General features: G+C 44.8%; 1 protein-coding gene across 8 annotated transcripts; it reads right to left on the bottom strand.

Annotated features, from left to right (window-relative positions):
- Positions 1-797: 797 nt before the first annotated feature.
- LOC131834295 (butyrophilin-like protein 1) lies at positions 798-17,858 on the bottom strand. 8 transcript variants are annotated; one of them, XM_059178777.1, is made up of 10 exons: positions 17,570-17,858; positions 16,123-16,217; positions 14,010-14,273; positions 10,802-11,083; positions 10,488-10,688; positions 10,217-10,300; positions 10,098-10,124; positions 8,157-8,183; positions 4,585-4,611; positions 798-4,170 (listed from the first exon to the last, which is right to left on the bottom strand). In XM_059178777.1, the coding sequence occupies exons 2-10, from the start codon at positions 16,205-16,207 to the stop codon at positions 3,503-3,505; spliced, it is 1,665 nt and encodes a 554-aa protein (XP_059034760.1). In that variant the 5' UTR covers positions 16,208-16,217; positions 17,570-17,858; the 3' UTR covers positions 798-3,502. The 8 variants fall into 8 exon arrangements, with proteins under 8 accessions (XP_059034760.1, XP_059034755.1, XP_059034759.1 ...); XM_059178772.1 differs by having other exon boundaries at positions 14,010-14,357; XM_059178776.1 differs by lacking the exon at positions 17,570-17,858 and adding an exon at positions 16,464-16,608.
- Between the last annotated feature and the right edge of the window lie 206 nt (positions 17,859-18,064).

The raw sequence follows: 18,064 nt of genomic DNA on the forward strand, positions 1-18,064 counted from the left end.
AAGCCAGGGTAACAGGCCCCACCAAGCTGCCTGGGCTTTGGTCTCCCTGAAGACCAATCCACACCCTCTTGGATGTAAACATGGATGGATCTCTTTGGTGTCTCGTGTGCTGTCCAGAGGAACCTTTGTTGGGGTTTGGAATCCTACTACATAGAATGCGGGAGACAAATGGAAGGACTCATTCTGCCATGATGCTGACCTCACTTCTCCCATGAATGATGGTTTTAACCATTCTTTCTGGAATTACATGGGCAGCTGGTCCACTAGTTTCAAAAGATTCCTCTTTTTTGTGTGGATAATTCGTATCACATCCATACCTTTGTTTCCTCTCCATTTCAAAGGAAACATACCCATAGCCCATCTAAAAGGAATCCAGTGTCATAAAGCCACAAGGTACACTGTAAGAGGAGATGAACATGTCAGATAATATATTAACACATAGAGTATTTTTAAAAATATACAAAGATACCAAAGAGTATATTTATAACTTTATTGTTGGGATAAATATTTTGATAAATTTGAAAATTCCTCTACTACCCTTTCCCATGTCCTGTGAGCAGTGCAATGCCCTCCCCCAACATACAATTCAGTTTAGATGTTTGTATCACTCAGTGTACAGTCAGGAGGCAGAAACCACATCACTCTTGTTAACAGGGAAAATTGGATATAAAGAATTAAGAAAGATGTATTTAATTATGAAAGAGATAAAAGAAGCTCTAAGGAAACCAGAAGGAGAAGATATAGGAAGCAGACTTTACGTCTAGGGCTGAGGTAGAGCATCCAAAAGATGGAACACATTTGAAAGAATAAGACTGACATTCTGTTTATTGGACAAGGTGGGACCAGAGTCCCCAGGGAGGAAAGAAATCCACCAACATGCTGCAGACCAAGCCTGCTGGGTAGGAAAACTCTCACTAGAGAACTGACAAGATTCCCTGGGAGGCAGCGCTCTGGTACACAACCTGCTACAATGCCATACTCATTCACCCAAAGGCAAGGGAAACTAAGTCTTCTCCGGCCACTCTCAGTAGCATCATAAGGTCAAGGGGGAAACAACACCAAAAGTGGGACACCTAGGTGGCTCACTCAGTTAAATGTCTTCCTTCAGCTCAGGACATGATCCCAGAATCTGGGGATGGAGTCCTGCTTTGGGTTCTCTGCTCAGCAGGGAGTCTGCTTCTCTCTCTGCCTGCCAATCTCCCTGCTTGTGCTTATTCAATCTCTCTCTGACAAATAAATAAATAAAAATTTTTTTTTAAAACACGAAAAGAGGGATTCCTGGGTGGCTCAGTCTGTTAAGCCACTGCCTTCGGCTCAGGCCATGATCCCAGCATCCTGGGATAGAGTCCTGCATCAGGCTCCTTGCTCCACAGGGAGCCTGCTTCTCTCTCAGCCTCTGCCTGCCACTGTGCCTGCTTGTGTATGCTCTTGCTCACTATCTCTCTCTCTCTCTCTAACAAATAAATAAAATCTTTAAAAAATTAAATTAAGTTAAAAACACGAAAAGAAAAAAGGTTTTTCTCCTGCTATGTCTTGCTGTGTTCCCTCTGTTGCTATGTAGAAATTCAGTGCCTGCATAAACAAAATCTGACTTGTATATGCCTCCCTGGATGAAACTAATTGAAAAACAAAGGAGGAATGCCCAGAAATTTATGCCTCCATTGAAATTTCTTGACTGAAAGTGGCCACATTCTTACTGTGGCTCAAGGCTCTCATCTAGAAAGTAAATGTTTAATTTTCAAGAAAAAACAGACACATGTGGTGCTCATGTACTTCATGAACTCCTAGCCTCTTTGCTCTTACCACACGCTGTCCCATATATTACTGTCCTGACCATTAAGGCTACACATTCCTCCTTGCTTTGTGCTTGCACGTTCTGTATTGATATGACCCCAATGAAACTGGAGAAAAAGCTTGCCTGGAGGCCTTTTGCCTCTAGAGTGTCTGGTCCCCAGGCCTCTCCTTTCTCCTATGAAGGTGTCTGGAGGAGTCTTTTAATTCACCATCTCAGGGTTTGATGGCCAAACCCAACAGTGCACTAACTGACAAAGGCGGTGCCAAATGTGCCACATGGCAAAAATGAAACATTTATGACATCCAGTATCAACAAGTAGGGCACATACAAGGTAGATTTGAATCAAAAGACAATGAATTGAAAAGGAGCAGATTTCACACTTTCAGTTCCTCAACTTCCACATAAACCATTTACTCACATTGGAACTTCTATATAACAACACAACAACTCCACATTTTCACCCATCTACAGGGCTATACTTAAAAGTTTAAAAGTTCTCAGTCTTTCCCCAAAGTGGAATAAACAGGCAGTCTCAGGCATTGAATCAATTATATTGATTCCTTAAGTCCAGCTACACTCATTTAACTCCTCTGTTACCTAGAGACTACTTTTGAAATATTACCAGGGACAACTGGCATAAAATCACACTGGTAAGAAGGGAGAAAGAAAATAGATAATTAATACAAATGACACATCTACATGACAAAGAAAAATATGCAAAGGGACTCCAGTCCTTTTCCTATTTTTGGTCACAGGCAGGAACTGAGATCTGTGACCTCCTTCTTCCACTTCCAATTCCGTGTCTTCTCATCTCTCCCAGAACCACAACAAGTCAGCGTTCTCTACTTCAGGAGCCAACAAACCTTTATTCATCAAGGTCTGAGTCCTCAAGAGTCTGGCTTCCTTCTATTTCCTGTGGGTTCCATCCACCTTTACAATTGGACTGTGAAGCCGTACATAGATCCTGGAACTGTGCTCATGGTCAAAGCTTTCTGCAATTCACCCAGGATCTGAAAACATTCATCTTCATTTAACTCTTTATTCTGGTAGCAGTTCTGTTCTTTCCAACTGCTGTTGACTCACAAGGAAAAGCAAACTCTCATTTTTTTATTCCCTGAATTAATGTAGCATCAGTATTTCAGAAAGAAACAAATATTTACTAAATTTCATTAAGGTAAGTATGTCTCATCCATTCCAGAATAGGAAGCCTGTAAAATAGAATATTACACTCCACTCTTCTTCAAGTCCATACATTTCTTCAGAAATGTTCAGATGGACAATGTTTTTTAGTCAGAGTGCACATTTCCTAAATAGAGCAGGTAACCCACCTGTAGCCTCTGGTTTCATCTGCACAACTCAAACTATATAAAATAAACACCATTTAATTATTCAGAATAATTAAGACCTCATTTCATTTCATATCAAAACAATATAAAGATTCCATGAAGTAATGTTCATGATCAAAAGAAACATGACTTCCAATAACAAAATTAAGCCAACCCCATTACAGCTGAAAAAGTCAACATTTATCTTCTAATACCTGAGCATAAGGCATGAACCAACTATTCTCATAACCTCACCCCAGCAGTCTATACCCAGAAAAGAAGGGCAAGAGACCCAGTCATTCAGGACTAGCTTCAGAGGCTATTACCCCTGGGGCTCTGCAGCTCCAGGAGGAGCCACCATGAGGAATCTGGTGTTAGAGCATTAAGGGGACATAGCTTCAGGACCACAGGGGAGTAATGGAGATTCAGCCCCTGGGAAATCACCATCAACACCACAGCCTGAACTGAACCCCTGCCCTGGGAGGCTCCCAGGTTCCTCTGAAGAACAAGGAAGGTTGTTAAAGGGTAAAGGGGTCTGCACAGGCCCACCCACCCCAGAGCAGATGGTCAGGGACACAACTCCTGACCTCAACCTGAAGTATGGAAACAGAGTTCCAGAGGCGGAAGCAAGAGGGAAGGAGAAAAGGTGGGAACCATCAGCCATGTTGTAGAATGAGACATCCCCTTCCTTCAGGTCCAGGAAAACACCTACCCTCTGGGGAATTGGCACAATGTGTTCTCCATTAGCAGGGAGGGAACCGAATATATTATCATACATCGCCACAACCCAGAACCCCTTTTCTGGGGATTCCTGGTACCAGCCTTTCCTCTCCACATCTCTCCTACAGACCCCCAGGGCCCACTCACTTCTTTCTGCATTCTTGATCTCCACCTCCCAGTAACAGCACCCTGATGTGATTCCTTCATGACCCAAGACACTATAGACTCCATCTTCTGAGCCCTTGCATGAGTCTTTAAAGGTCACACTAGTCTTGTCATCAGAGAGAGCAAGGATGGAATGGGCAGACTCTGGATCCAGACTGACAGTCACTGCAGAGACAGTTACCAATTATTCAAGGACTTGTCCTACCACATAATAAGGCACACAACCACCACCCCACCCCCAGACACCTAGCTGCATGCAGGGAGGGCTAAACCTCATGAGATGAGAGCCTTTTGGCTCAAGCACACAGCCTCTAACTGGAAGAAATAAGCATAAGACTGATCTGGGGGTTAGACATGTCACAGGGCACTTGAGGGCCAGACAGGACTCCAGCACTAAAGAATACTCATTTATATCCAGTATCAGTCACACCAAGTAATCTCAGCTACATGACTTTCACCGCCTCATCCCACCCCACCACCATTGATGATGCCAGCATCTGTATCACCACAGCAAGCTGAAGGAGATGTCAGAAGCCATGGGATAACAGTAGGAGCACCCAAACGACAGAAGTAACTCACAGGTCTGGAACTTCTCCTTCCGCCAATCTACAAGAAAACCACATTGCACAAATGTGAACAACAAATCAGAGACTTGAGGAAACTGTACAGACCAGAGTTGATACCTATCTCTGAAATACACTAAACCAAGGGTTATAAGGGGAAATGTTTTGGAAGCATGCATCTGCTGAATTTATTTTTCATTCACATTAGTTCTCTCTCACACACACTCTGTCTCTCTCTGTCCTCTCTGACACACACAAACATGCACACATTCTCTCTTATACACCCACAGCCATCGTGCTACACTGTTCCCATGAAACCCAAGCCATAAAGCTTAACACCACTGAGGGACTGGGAACTTACCTAAAAAGAAGGCTTTTTGCACAGATTTCATTATCAAAGTAAGCTTTCTCAATCCCTAGTCACACATCCGTCCTGAAAACTAGATTTTCTTTTGAGAAAGAACTGAGGAGATCAAAATTTCTGAGGTCTCCATTTACTTATAAAGAACAGGCTAAACTGAACTTGCCAGTTGACTCAAAACCATGGTAGGGGCAATACAACTGCACCCAGTTGTATACAAGCTGCACTTGGAGGATAACTCTCAGCCATAGGTGAGGAGAACGCAGGACATGGCACAAGAGAAATCTTGCCCCATCAAGAGGTAATAGAGAGGGCGCCTGGGTGGCTCAGTGGGTTAAGCCGCTGCCTTCAGCTCAGGTCATGATCTCAGGGTCCTGGAATGGAGTCCCGCATCGGGCTCTCTGCTCAGCAGGGAGCTTGCTTCCTCCTCTCTCTCTCTCTCTCTGCCTGCCTCTCTGCCTACTTGTGATCTCTCTCTGTCAAATAAATAAATAAAATCGTTAAAAAAAAAAAAGAGGTAATAGGGAAGATTCAAGGAAGGAGAGAGAGAAGTTCAAAGCAAGAAAGTGATGTCTTTGCTTCCCTTTATCATGGAGTATTGCAAGGAAAAACATCCCTGTGTGTAAGGGGAAACCCAAAAACACTGGGTCTAGTCATCTCCTTCTCCTTATAATCACCTAGAGAGATCAAAAGCAAGGATACGCCACACACGATCAGCCCCCAAATATGGCTGTGTCCTAGACCCCAGAAACTGTGAATATGTTTTGGCAGAGAGGACTTTACAGATGTAAGATTAGGAACTGGAGATATGAATGGGGCAGGGGTAGAATAACAATTTCTCCATAAACCTAGATGGAACCTCAAACCCAATTATCCTAAGGACCATATCAATCTACCCTCTATAAAGTGAGGTCCTGAAATGAGCAAGAGAAGAATACAGGGACCCTGTCCCTCAGTGATGTGAAGTACAAACTCCTCCAACCTTCATACTCCCCTTTGGGAAGAAGAAAGGAAACTAACTAATCACAGCAAATGTATATCTGTCATAAGACCCTGAAAAGTCTGCATGGTAAAGCTGTTACCTCCAATAGGAAAGAGACTCCAGAACAAAATTAGAAGATTAGAATGTAAGAACAGGACACGTTCTTGAATATTTGCCAACAACATGGGACCCCTATTCTCCCACAGGTTTATTCAGATAAAGTAGTATGTCCAGCTCTGTTGATTTGCTTATACCAACAGATCACATGAAGTGGGTGGACATGTCACATTTTGAGAAAAGAGAACTTTACTTATTCTTCACTAAGACACTAGCTGACAGCAAACTCTACATTTCTATATGACAAGTGACAAAGATTAGCAAAGAAAAGAAATCAAGCAGAGGAGAAGGAAGAGGAGAAAGGGAGTTGGTGTTTCATTCTGAGTCTCTACAGTGCCCCCAGAGCTATGTTGTGCACTTCTGTGGACCAAGCGCATACTTCACCTCATTTCCACAGCAAGCTGTTCATTAGAAATTATTCCTCCAATTTCATGAATAAGATCAGATCAGACATTTGTTCACATCACATTATGAGCCCACCAATGTGAAAGTGTTGATTCTACTGTAAGGGTGTCTGTCCTTAACAAAATAAAGAGAACATATATAAGGTATACTTTAAAACACAGGCATTTCAATCCAGCAGAGAATGGGGTGATGCTAAAAGAAGACTATTTAATTCACATTTTTAACTGATAAGTCTCAAGATTCATTGAGGCTCTCTAAAGAGTTTTCCTCACACATCTGGTCCCCATAGACTCTTACATCCCTGGCTCCCCCTTCTCCGTTCTCACAGGCTTTATCCCTCATCATAAGTAGAAACAGCCAGGACAGAAAAGGCACATATTATGGACTCAAATCAAAGGATTATTGGCCTAGATTCATAACCCACCCCAGTGCTAGAGGGTGCTCTGGATAGCCTTTCATTGCATTAGCAACCCTAGGATCATACTCCTCCCGCCGGCTACTATGGGAAGGGTGAGATGGCCTCATTATCTGAAGCAAACCCAGTTAGAAAATTACTTCCCAACACCTTAAAATAAATATGTCTTTTCAGAAATCTCTCAAACATGTATCAAGGAGTTTATTACTTTTTGTGTACCCAATAACTTTCATGTCCTTTGTGTACTTCCCACTCTAACCACCATGGCTGTCATTTGTGGTCTCTCTCCTACCCAAAGCCACCCAAAGGGTCTCTTCTACTCTCAGCCACCCAAAGTGTCTCTGAGAGGAATCACAGGCTCTCTACTTTCCTTCTCATCTCCTCCTCTCTTCTCCAACCAGCTTTTCTTTCCCTGATTTACTCCCAAATTTTCTCTGGTAAACAATTTTCACTGCTCTGAGCCTCTCCTATTGCAATCCTCACACATTGCCCCTAATAAATCTAACCAGTACTGAGCCCATCAGGTAAACCCAGAATTCTCCTAAAAGGAGAGATAATGGTTTGAACACCTATAAGTTACTGTCCTTTAAAAAATTAATTTCTTAATGCTGTAATACAAACATGTACATAAGATTTTGTATATAATGGCCAGTATCTCACAAACCCACTACCAGGACTCCCTAAGCATCCTGGAGACTCTGGATCTGAGAATCAGAACAGCTGACATAAAGATAACTACTTCCAAAACAACCATGGCTTGGACAAGGAGTCAGAGCATGCAGAAGCAAAATGAAGACAATCATTCCAGAGAAACAGAAAAAACAAAAACAAAAACAAAACAAAACAAACAAACAAACAGGAAAACCGAAGCAAGATCCAAAAAGAGATTGGAATTTCAGGGTAAAATGGATTCAAAAAAAGGATCCTTTATGGAAGACCTGAGTCCTAAGCAGGCAAGCTTGATTTCTGAAATCTTCCAGAGACAGCAAATTCTGAAGTACACCGTCAATGCCATGGTCCAACTGCCCTTACAAATGACCACTCTGTTCTCACTGTACCAACAAACTAGCAGTTGAACAAGGTGTGTTCAGAGGGTGTTGCTAATTCTCACAGCAACCTACAGTAGAGGATGGGTCAGAATAGAGGCAGATCTGTGTTCCCAAGGACAGTCCTTGCAGTCTTCAGAACACAACAAACATAACAAGGAGATCAGAGACACCAACCCCATCCTGATGTGAGGTCCAATGACAGAGAAGGTGTCACAGTGGAGGCTGGGAAGGTAAAGCCACGGGAAACTGAGTCACTTACCTGCATACAGTTTTGCCTTCTTCAGGGCTGAAAGGGAAGACACCGTGGTGAGACATGGGCCAGAACAAGTCTGCATATTATTGATCTACTGGCACTTGACTCCTTTCTGTGCTACAGGTAACACTATAACAAAGTAAGGAAAGATGCTAGAGAGGAGATACCCTCCTGACATGGGCAGACAATAGGATGTTCAGGGAAATTCCCTGGACCACAGGTCAGAGAGCCAGCATTGCAGGCTGAGTTCCATGCCTGCCAGTTATAGCTGTGTGACCTTTGCCAAGTTAGCGTCCTGAGTGTTAAAAACCACAACATTAAAATACAAACTCTGAGAAACAAACTGAGGGTTTTGGAGGGGAGAGGAGTGGGAGGTTGTGTGAGCCTGGTAGTGGGTACTAAGGAAGGAACATATTACATGGAGCACTGGGCATGCTGCATAAACAATGAATTTTGGAACACTGAAAATAAATTAAAAAAAATAAAAGATACATGTAGTTGAAGAGTAAAAACATCAAAATAAGAGGTAAATTAAAAATCAAAATCACTTTTAACTATTAAACTTCTATTCTCCTACAGACAAGTAGTCTTAAGAGTCAACCAAGAAAAACAATTTTAACCAGAAGAGACAAAATTTAAAAAAATAAACAAATAAATTCAATAGAGTCCAAAGAGACAAATGAAAATAACATAGAACTGAATGGTTGATTATAACATTAAGAATCTCTAAGGTGGAAAAACTCTTAAGTTATTCGTTCAATTTTATGCACACAAGAACTGCAAGGTCAGTTATCTATATGCATTTGATTTTATGAACAATAGAAGAGACACAACTTCTGTGGAAACACTGAACCCATCAGAGTCAGGTAAATCTCCTAGGGTCAGTGGAGAAGAATTTTAATCTCTAAAGAAATTTCATGTTTATAAAAAATTGGTAGCAGTGTGGGAGGGACTTAGCATAAATACAGTCAACATCTAAATCTGTTTCTTCTCTTTTTTATGGGGTGCAGTAGGATTCAACAGTAAGTCAAAACGTGCATTTCAAATACATTTTGACAAAAAAAATAGTATTCCTTAAAAGAACAATACACCATGTCCAACCATTCTTTATTACCAAAAGAAAATACATAATACTAACTAATTTCATCCACAGAATTTTTCTGAAATGAATCCCAAATCAATTGCATCCCAAAATAAAGAAAGTTTCACATGGAAAGAAAAACAAGCAAAATTATTATTCCATCTGCTTTCAATTTGGTTTAAAGGTCAAAAATTATACAATGTATGAAAATATTTTAGGGAATAAAGTATACATTATTCCATGAATGTAAGAAATCATTATTACATCCAATGATTTCCAGGAAAGAGAGATATGGGAAATAACAGAAAGGGGAGATGAAATAAGGACCAGGATGTTAGGTGAGCTCTAGGGTAAAAGTGGCCAGACGTTCTCAGAAAACACATCACTGGACCAGTAACAACTTATCCCATGACATGCCCAGCCAAGCTCTTCCCAGTCCTCTACCCAACACTTTGTGATCAGTACCTCCAGGAACTGGAGAGAAAAGACTCTCCCACGATGGTGTTATGTGGAGGGATCACAATCCTGAATTTAACGACCCCCATTTCTTTATATAGTTTCTCTAAAATATTCCAGAGTATTCAGGTTGACTGAGAACCAGTTGCATTGAAAACTAAAAGCTGCAAAGGTGGTGAATAGATCAACCCAAGATGCACGACAGACTCCAGTGCCACCATCATTCCAGGTTTCAAAACACCATGTGCGAAACAATAGCCCAGATGGGGAAAGCCCATGAAGCAAGCTCTGCCTCCCACCAGTTTCCACTTCTGCACCAAGGACAGGTCCTCATGTCTCTGCATGAAACAGAGAGGGGACACTATGGCTTAGGGGGCAAGAGACCCAAGGATATCCGGGTAGTCACTCACAGGCCAGGTAAACAGATTTCCTCCAGTCTGAAAGGCAACACAGGAAACAGGTGAGCTAAGATCAAGAATGTGTCCTACAAACATAACACAGAAACTTCTGGGAAAAAGACACAACATACCAAGATCTGCTTGGAGTTCATCTAAAAAAAAAAAAGTGAAAAATACACATAAACTCCCATCACTAACAGCAGCAAAAACTGCACCTGGAAAACCCACAAGAGCATCTATATGTCTCCATGAAGATCTAACACCAGACCCCTCGTGCCTCCACAGCCGCACCTGTCCTCTCTGGTCCTCCTCAGCCCCCCTGCTCCTGGCCAAGGGCCTACTGTCCACTTTTCCTCTACACCAGCTTCCACACTTGTCTGCCATGGCCCTGTCCTGCCTTACCTCTGGCCTTCAGTGCCTCTTCCTTTATCTGCTGGTCCTCCTTCTTGTCTCTGTGCAGTTTCTCCCATTCCTGCATCTCCTGGAGCTTTGCAGTATGTTCTCTCATGATGTAGAAGACAGCCCCAAGGAGTAGGAGCATCAGCACAGTCAGGATCACCATGAAAGCCAGCTTCCAGGGAGAACTCCGAGGGAAGAAGGGTTCTGTGCCCAGCCAGACACCCCATCGGGGCACTGCTCAGGACGGCCCAGCCCAGCACACACAGGGACCCCCAACCAGATCATCCCACCCTCTAGGAGTGGGAAGTAGTACTGACCTGGGATGAAAATGGCCATTGCCTTCTCCTGGCCCAAGATGGGGTTGAGGACTGAGCAGGTCACATTCCCTGAAGAGGGGTCCCTCACCACAAGAGTTGCATTTATGGTGAACAACCCTTCAGCATCTTGGGCTTGGGTCTCAGAGAACGTCAGGAACTTCTCTCCACTTAGAGCTCTCCATTGCACTTGGGGTTTTGGGAACCACCCTAAGGCCATGCACACAACTCGGACCCCATCCTCCTCTGGCCCTGTGATGTGCACTTGAGGAGCAGAGCCCACACCTAAAGAGAGAAGCTGGAGAGCACAGGGAGGCCACCCAGAGTCCAGGGATTCCAGCATAACCTTCCTGTACAGCATTGCATTTTAGGGGCTCCTTGGGGGGAGTGGTCCCTACAAGGATTAATGTAAGGGGTCCTGCCATGGAGAACAGAAGGAAGGATCATGGAGACCTGTGGCAGGCCCAGAGAGCAGGCTCTTCTCCCCAGCCATGAGGGTGGGAATTCCATCACCCAGAGGAACAGAAGGAGGAATCTGGTTCCAGGATCCATCCTTCTCTGCTCTTCTCAACTCACACACTCTCCAGAGCATTTGCGGGCACACCCACTGCCACTCGGTCATTACTTCCACCAACCTACATGCCTCCTGAGCTCGCTCCCTAATGTCCACATCTCTGGTTTAGCTGTGCCAGGATTCCTCACAGATGCTTCAGACTCAAATCCTGAACTAATTCATGTTTGGCCCCATCTCTGAGGATAATGATGAAAATACACCCAATCTTTCCTTCTTCTTTACATCCAACCAGCCCTCTGCCACCTACTGTTAATGCCTTCACACTCTGCTTCTGGGCTCCATCCTGTGACTTGACTGAGCCACTGAGAGTTCAGGGAATGTGACTCTAGCAGAGGTTGGAAACAGCTTCCACCATTGCCTTGTCCTCTGCCACAGGACATACATCTTTAGGCTAGTGCAGCATTTCCAGCTGAAGCTGTCCTAGATCAACAAATAGCCACCTGGACAACACCAGCTGAGCAAACCCAGCCAAGGTCCACTGTCAGGACAAAATATATTAAAAGTAAGATTTTATTATCCCTGCTGAAAATAGGGAAAGAGAGCCCCTTCCCATCCTTTTCTTATAGCATTTACTTGAGGAAATTTTTGTTTCTGGGTGTCTTCTCTCCTCTTTGAAATGTATATAAATACTTTAAAAAGAAAAAAATAGGCCTTTGCCAGCTCCATAACCTAAGAATGTGTTTCTAAAGGACCTGGGAACCCTCTCTTTGAACTTCTCAGGAAGACAGAAGCCCTCTCTCACCCTTCTCTGCCAGGGTAGGAGCCTAACCTCAGTGGGCACCATGATACACGTGTGAAATCACAGCTTGTCATCTTGATCGGAGAATTGGTTAAAAAAAAAAAACAAACACTACTTTAACTTTTATTTGTCTGGGAAACTCTACATCTCTCCTTATATTCCGAATGATCCCCTTTCTGGTTTCATGGGTGCATATTTTTTTTTCTGTTGAAAATTCACTGACTATATGTAAAAGTGTAGATTCACTATATTGCACACCTGAAATGAATATAACACTCTATGTTAACTACACTGGAATTATTTTTTTTTATTTTTACAGTAGGAGAATTTGGTTTTCCTGGGAATAAAGCCAATTAGCTAACTTACATGCTCACCCAATTTCCAGCAAATATAAGGTGCACCATCTAGGACAAATGGTGCTGACAAGCCCACCTACTTGAGGGATCATAATTGTTGATCCTGAGAACATGTATGGAATGAGTTCTGTCTGCATTTGGAAAAGATGATATTTCTTCTGTCTTTGCATATCTTGATAGAATCTCTGTGATGCACAGTGCATTGTAGTTAATGCTAATTTAATAATAAAAAGGATCTTTCTTCCTACTATCTTAGAGACAAGATTCTGGGTTGGAAGATTATGCTTTTAATTATATTTCCCCTACATAACTGAAGATTTATGAGTAAAACTTGTTAAGATAGGTTTGGCTAAACACAGCCCAGCTGAGCTGAACTCCCTGAATGCCAGATTAAATACGTTTGGTGTTATAGACCACTGAGATTTCTATGTCTGTGTTACACAGCATTATGGAAGCAACCTGCAGCTTACACATAAAATCAATATTTCTACCACTAAACAACCAATTTAAAAAAAAAAAAAAAAAAACCTGTGAGTACCTGAAGTCCCTTGTCCCCAAATCTCCTCACTCAACTGGGTCTACTTTCCAAACCTCTCTGATGCTTGAGTGCTCCTTTCCCTCCACACTGTCTCTAATTGAATGCAGGGGGCCATCCTCTTCACCCCATAACTACATCCAGGCCTCCAATCTTGCTCACCTTCCATACACCTTCCATTACAGCTGCCAAAGCAAACCTGCCCTCACACACCTCGCTCCACTGCTTTGTTGAAAATTCCCTCAGCCCTGCATCTAAATGGCATAAGAGCACACAAAGCCTTTGATGGTCTGGTATTACCACCCCCACACTACCCCACAAACAAAACTCCTATCCACCTCCTCCCCAATCCCACCATCTGCACCCATCAGGGTGCAACAATTCGGTTGACTGCTAGAACCACAATCACTATGCTGTGTATGCCTCACACAGATCCATCAACCAAAAGGCCATTTCAGAACACTGCCTGCTTCACTCAAATATCTGCTCAAGTATGCGTTACTCATGGGCTTCTCCTGATAATTCCCATCTCTGTGCATCCGGACCTGGAACACCTCCATATTCCAGATAGTCACTTCGCACCACCCTCCCATTCACCTCCACACCAATCATGTGGCCTCTCTCTCCACCCAGACTCACCAGCCATACTCCTCCCTCAGGTGTCTCACATGGGGGTTCTTCTGCTTGGAACTCTCACCCCTAAAATATTTATTTGGCTAAATCTCTACTCACCATCATCTAACATTGTCTATATCCTATCTATTTGGTTATTTATTGTCTGTATAATATAAACTCTACAGGGCAGGGACCTTTATTTGTTACACCAAGATACCCAGGTGCAGAGAACATAGCTATCAAGTACCAGGAGTTCTATATATTTAAACTGAATAAATGAAGAGTGAAAGACCCACTTTCCCTCTTATATAAATTGAGGGCTATTAACTTAGACCCTGAGGTGGCTCCGAATTCCAGTACTACAGGTCTCTAAATATAGATCAGCAACCCACCTGCCACCTTCAGTTCCAAACCAGCCTCTTCATAGAATATTCCCATTCTGAAGAAGCAGGTATACAGCCCGTTGTCGAAAGCCTGGACATTGTGGATGCGCACAGCAGCCTCCCCCTGGGTGAGGAAATCCTTCACCAGTGAGGTTCGCCCTCTGTACTGAGCCAACTGCTCTTCTCTCTGCTCCCGCTGGTTTTGATAGATGAGCACTGCTTCTGAGAACTTGGAGCGGAACCACCGCAGCTCCATATTCTGCACATCCATGGCTGGGGACACACGACATGGCAGCATGATGTCCCCACCCAGCACTGCCACAATGGGTTCGGAGGGGCCAATCACCATAAACTCCTCTGTGGACACAGACATAGGAGTGAGAAAGCTGGAGAGATGCAGGTCAGGGAAGGAAACTTGCTGTCAGGAAAGAGGCCCTAACTAAGGGTCTCAGCTGTGACATCTCCTGATGGAACAATTTTATCCTACAACTTTAAAACACACAAATGGTGTCAAAGAGTCTCTCAACAGCCTGTGCTCCTGACTCCAGGCCCTTCCATGAAGGACTCTCTAACTTAGTAGGTCCAACCTTCCACAGGCATCACAATCACCAGGAAGGCCTGTGAAACACAGACTGGTGGGCTCTACCCCCAGGCCTCCTGGTTCAGTAGGTCTGGAGTGGGTCCAAGAATGTGCATTTTAAGGAGATGGTGAGAAGCAGATACTGATGTCCCAGGGATGGCACTCTTGAAAACCACAACTCTAACGTGTCTCCTCTTAGGACAGGTCTGAAAACTCACCAAAAAGCACTACTATGGCCTAGTGGTAACATCCTACTCATTGCAGCACACCTGAAACCTTCCTACACCTGCTCCTAAATTTATTATTTCTGCCTATGTCTTTGTTCTCTGCTGAATTCTATGTGTGCTAGAAACTAGAGCTCACAGCTACTTCCAGTAAAACCTGCCTTCACTCCACTGCTCACAGGACCCAAATCACTACCTGTTCCCAGAGAGGGTTCATCCCACTGCCCCCAACCTCTTGTAGGCCTTGGTGTTCTGAGACCTGGTACATATGTCACAGCAGGACACTTCTGCAGGACAAACCCCACCTGACAACCAAACACTGACTTCTCAGCTCCTGTGCTACTTAAATTTGGCTGAGTCACCATCTGTCTCACCTGGGGGATGACAATTACTAGTCTCCCTGTGACATCCTCTCTCTAGGCAATGTCTGTAAACCTTTAAATCTGGAACCAAAATCATGTCCCTCCTCTACCAAAGCCCTTCAATGATTTTGCAGTTGCCCAAGTGATTCCAAGCCCATTAAGGAAGACCCTCCCTGCTCTCTGATCCCCAACTCCTGCTTCTCTCCCCCTCATTCACTTTGCTCTGGCCAACACTCACCTCTTCTGCTCCTTGAACACTTAGGAACACCTCGAGATTTGTCTGGCTGCTCCTCACTGTGGAGAACCCCTACCCATGGGATCCAGATAGGCTCCTCCCACCTCCTCCATGTATTTGTTCTCATCTCACTATATACAGTGACCACCTTATGGAGCACCGCTGCCTGCCCACATGCCATCCTGCAGCCCTGACTGCCCCAACTGGCTACGTCCTTGTCCTATGCTCTTCACTCCTCTAACAAACATAGACTGTACAGGGTTGTGGTATTTAGTACTCACTGTCCCTGCCAGAATTTAAGCTCTGTAAAGATAGAGACTGGCTGCTTTGTACACAGAGAAGCACCTAACATGTACTCAGTACCCTATAAATATTTGTGAAATAGAAGTACCAGTAAAGCTAGGAAACAAAAAGCCAATAAAGCCAGGAAACAAAAAAATAAAGAGACAATTATTTTCATACTTTTCATAGTGAAATCCACATTTTTTACTTTAGAGACATAAACTCGTTAGAAAACTGTTATGCCTCCCCTGCCCTTATTTTGCAGTTCTGGGATTCCTCTTATGTGTTTAATTTCAAATAGCAGTTGGGGCATCTCCAGAATCTGTGCAGAGCCAGGGCCTCCACCAACAGCCATCTGTCCTGATGGAGACCCCAGCAGAACTCCGGGGGCTCTCACCAACCCCAGGGAGACACGGGGCAGGGGAGGGGACACACTCACCTGCAGAGCCCCCAGCAGGCAGCTGGAAGAGGAGAAGCAGGGAGGAGAGTTGGGACAGCAAAGAGCCCCTGCAGCAATTCTCCATTTCCTCAGACCTGGGGAGACACAGGGCAGGGGGCAGGTGACACATCCAGAAAGGAAGCAGGGCCAGGCCAGAGCTCTGGGCCTCAGAGCAGACAGAAGGGCTCAGGGCTTGCAACAGTCCCCAGCAAGAGCACAGCCTTTCCTGCTGCTCAGTAGGCTGATGGGTGGGGGCCCCACAATCCTCATGCCAAGATACCCGCCTAGCCCTTTGGAAACTTTCCCAGCCTGCTCTGCCCACAGGACCACACCCTTCCCACCTCAGCACAGAGGCCTCTTCCATGTCTGCGTAAGTCACAGGCCACCACAGAGGTCCAGGGACACAAGGCGTAGACTCAGGGCCCTCCCCATGAAGGACACACCAGCTCCTGTGTGCTGTTCTTCTGCTGCCCCCTAATTATGACCAGGGAATGACTGAGAAGCCTGACAGTCAGACTGCGTCCTCCTGAAGGACACTATGGCTCCTACCACAGGCACGTTGTTCTGGGGTCCTTTGATAGGTGAGTTCATCCTGATTTTAGCTCCTGCCTCCTGCAGCCCTTTTCTGCTGAGGACCAAGGACGTGGACTTGCTCATAGCTGAGGCCAGACAATTCCCCATGAACCTTTAATCCTCATCTTCTCTATATTTGAGGAATTTCGGCCTCAGGATAAAGGATCCCAGCAGAGCAGTGGGAAGCACAGGATAAAATGAGACCTGGTCAAAAAGAAGGGCTTCAGGGGTGCCTGGGTGGCTCAGTGGGTTAAGCCTCTGCCTTCGGCTCAGGTCATGATCCCAGGGTCCTGGGATGGAGCCCCGCATCGGACTCTCTGCTCAGCAGGGAGCCTGCTTCCTCCTCTCTCTCTGCCTGCCTCTCTGCCTTCTTGTGATCTCTCTCTCTGTCAAATAAATAAATAAAATCTTAAAAAAAAAAAAAGAAGAAGAAGGGCTTCAAACCGCTGACCCTGAGGGGGGAGAGGGGAAGCCAGTGGTCCAGCCAGTGGACCTTAGCAGTCTCCTTCATACTAAGCCACCTGCTGCGGGAGTCACCTGAGGCAAGTTTCTTGACCTGCTCTGCCCCAGGTCCTATCTGCCATATGGAGAGAGTAATAAGATCTCATCCCACTGTATAAGAAGTATCCTATAAATGTATGCTTGGAGAGTCAGTGCACATTAGAACAGTGCCTGTTCCTAGTAAAGCTACAGAAATGTCATTAAGTAAATGAGTAAAGTGGAGTCCCCACTGTAGTTGTCCTGGGTCATCTCAGAACCTCATTATTACTCGCCCCAGTCTCTCAGCACCCCCAGTATCTCAGCGACCTCCTCCCAAGCATCTGCTCCCCACTTTCCTCTTCTTGTCCAGCAAGTGTCTTCAGAACCCACTCACCTGCTTGAAAACCTGGGACTTCTGGAGCGTCTCTAACTCAGTACTGTGAGACCTCAGCCAGCCCCAAATCTGTTCTCAGAGATTGCACACGCGGTTCACTGCTCAAGCCCCAAACCCTGCTCCAGATCTAACATTGGTACCACACGATCCTCTTGTCTGAGAGGCAACTGGTTCCAGGAGAGTGGAGAAGCACAGCCTGGCACAGGTTGCAGAGGCCTCAGCTGAAACAGGGACCTGGGGCACTCAGCACTCTCAGACAGAAGAATCCTGTGCTGACTCCTTCCACCATTTGAAAGTGAAAGCTTACAAAGTGCAGCCCTAACAGACTCTGCCCTGCCCTCTGGACGGTGCACCCTAGTTATCAGGAAGGAAACAGCATGATCAGAGCCACAGAAACAGGGCAGGTACAGATACACAGACCCACTCTGCAGTGGGAGACTCCATAATCCTTTGCTGAACAACTGCTACTCTCCATGTTGGCTAACTTCTAGACCA

Source organism: Mustela lutreola, chromosome 6, assembly GCF_030435805.1.
Source record: "Mustela lutreola isolate mMusLut2 chromosome 6, mMusLut2.pri, whole genome shotgun sequence".
Taxonomy (NCBI): Eukaryota; Metazoa; Chordata; class Mammalia; order Carnivora; family Mustelidae; genus Mustela; species Mustela lutreola.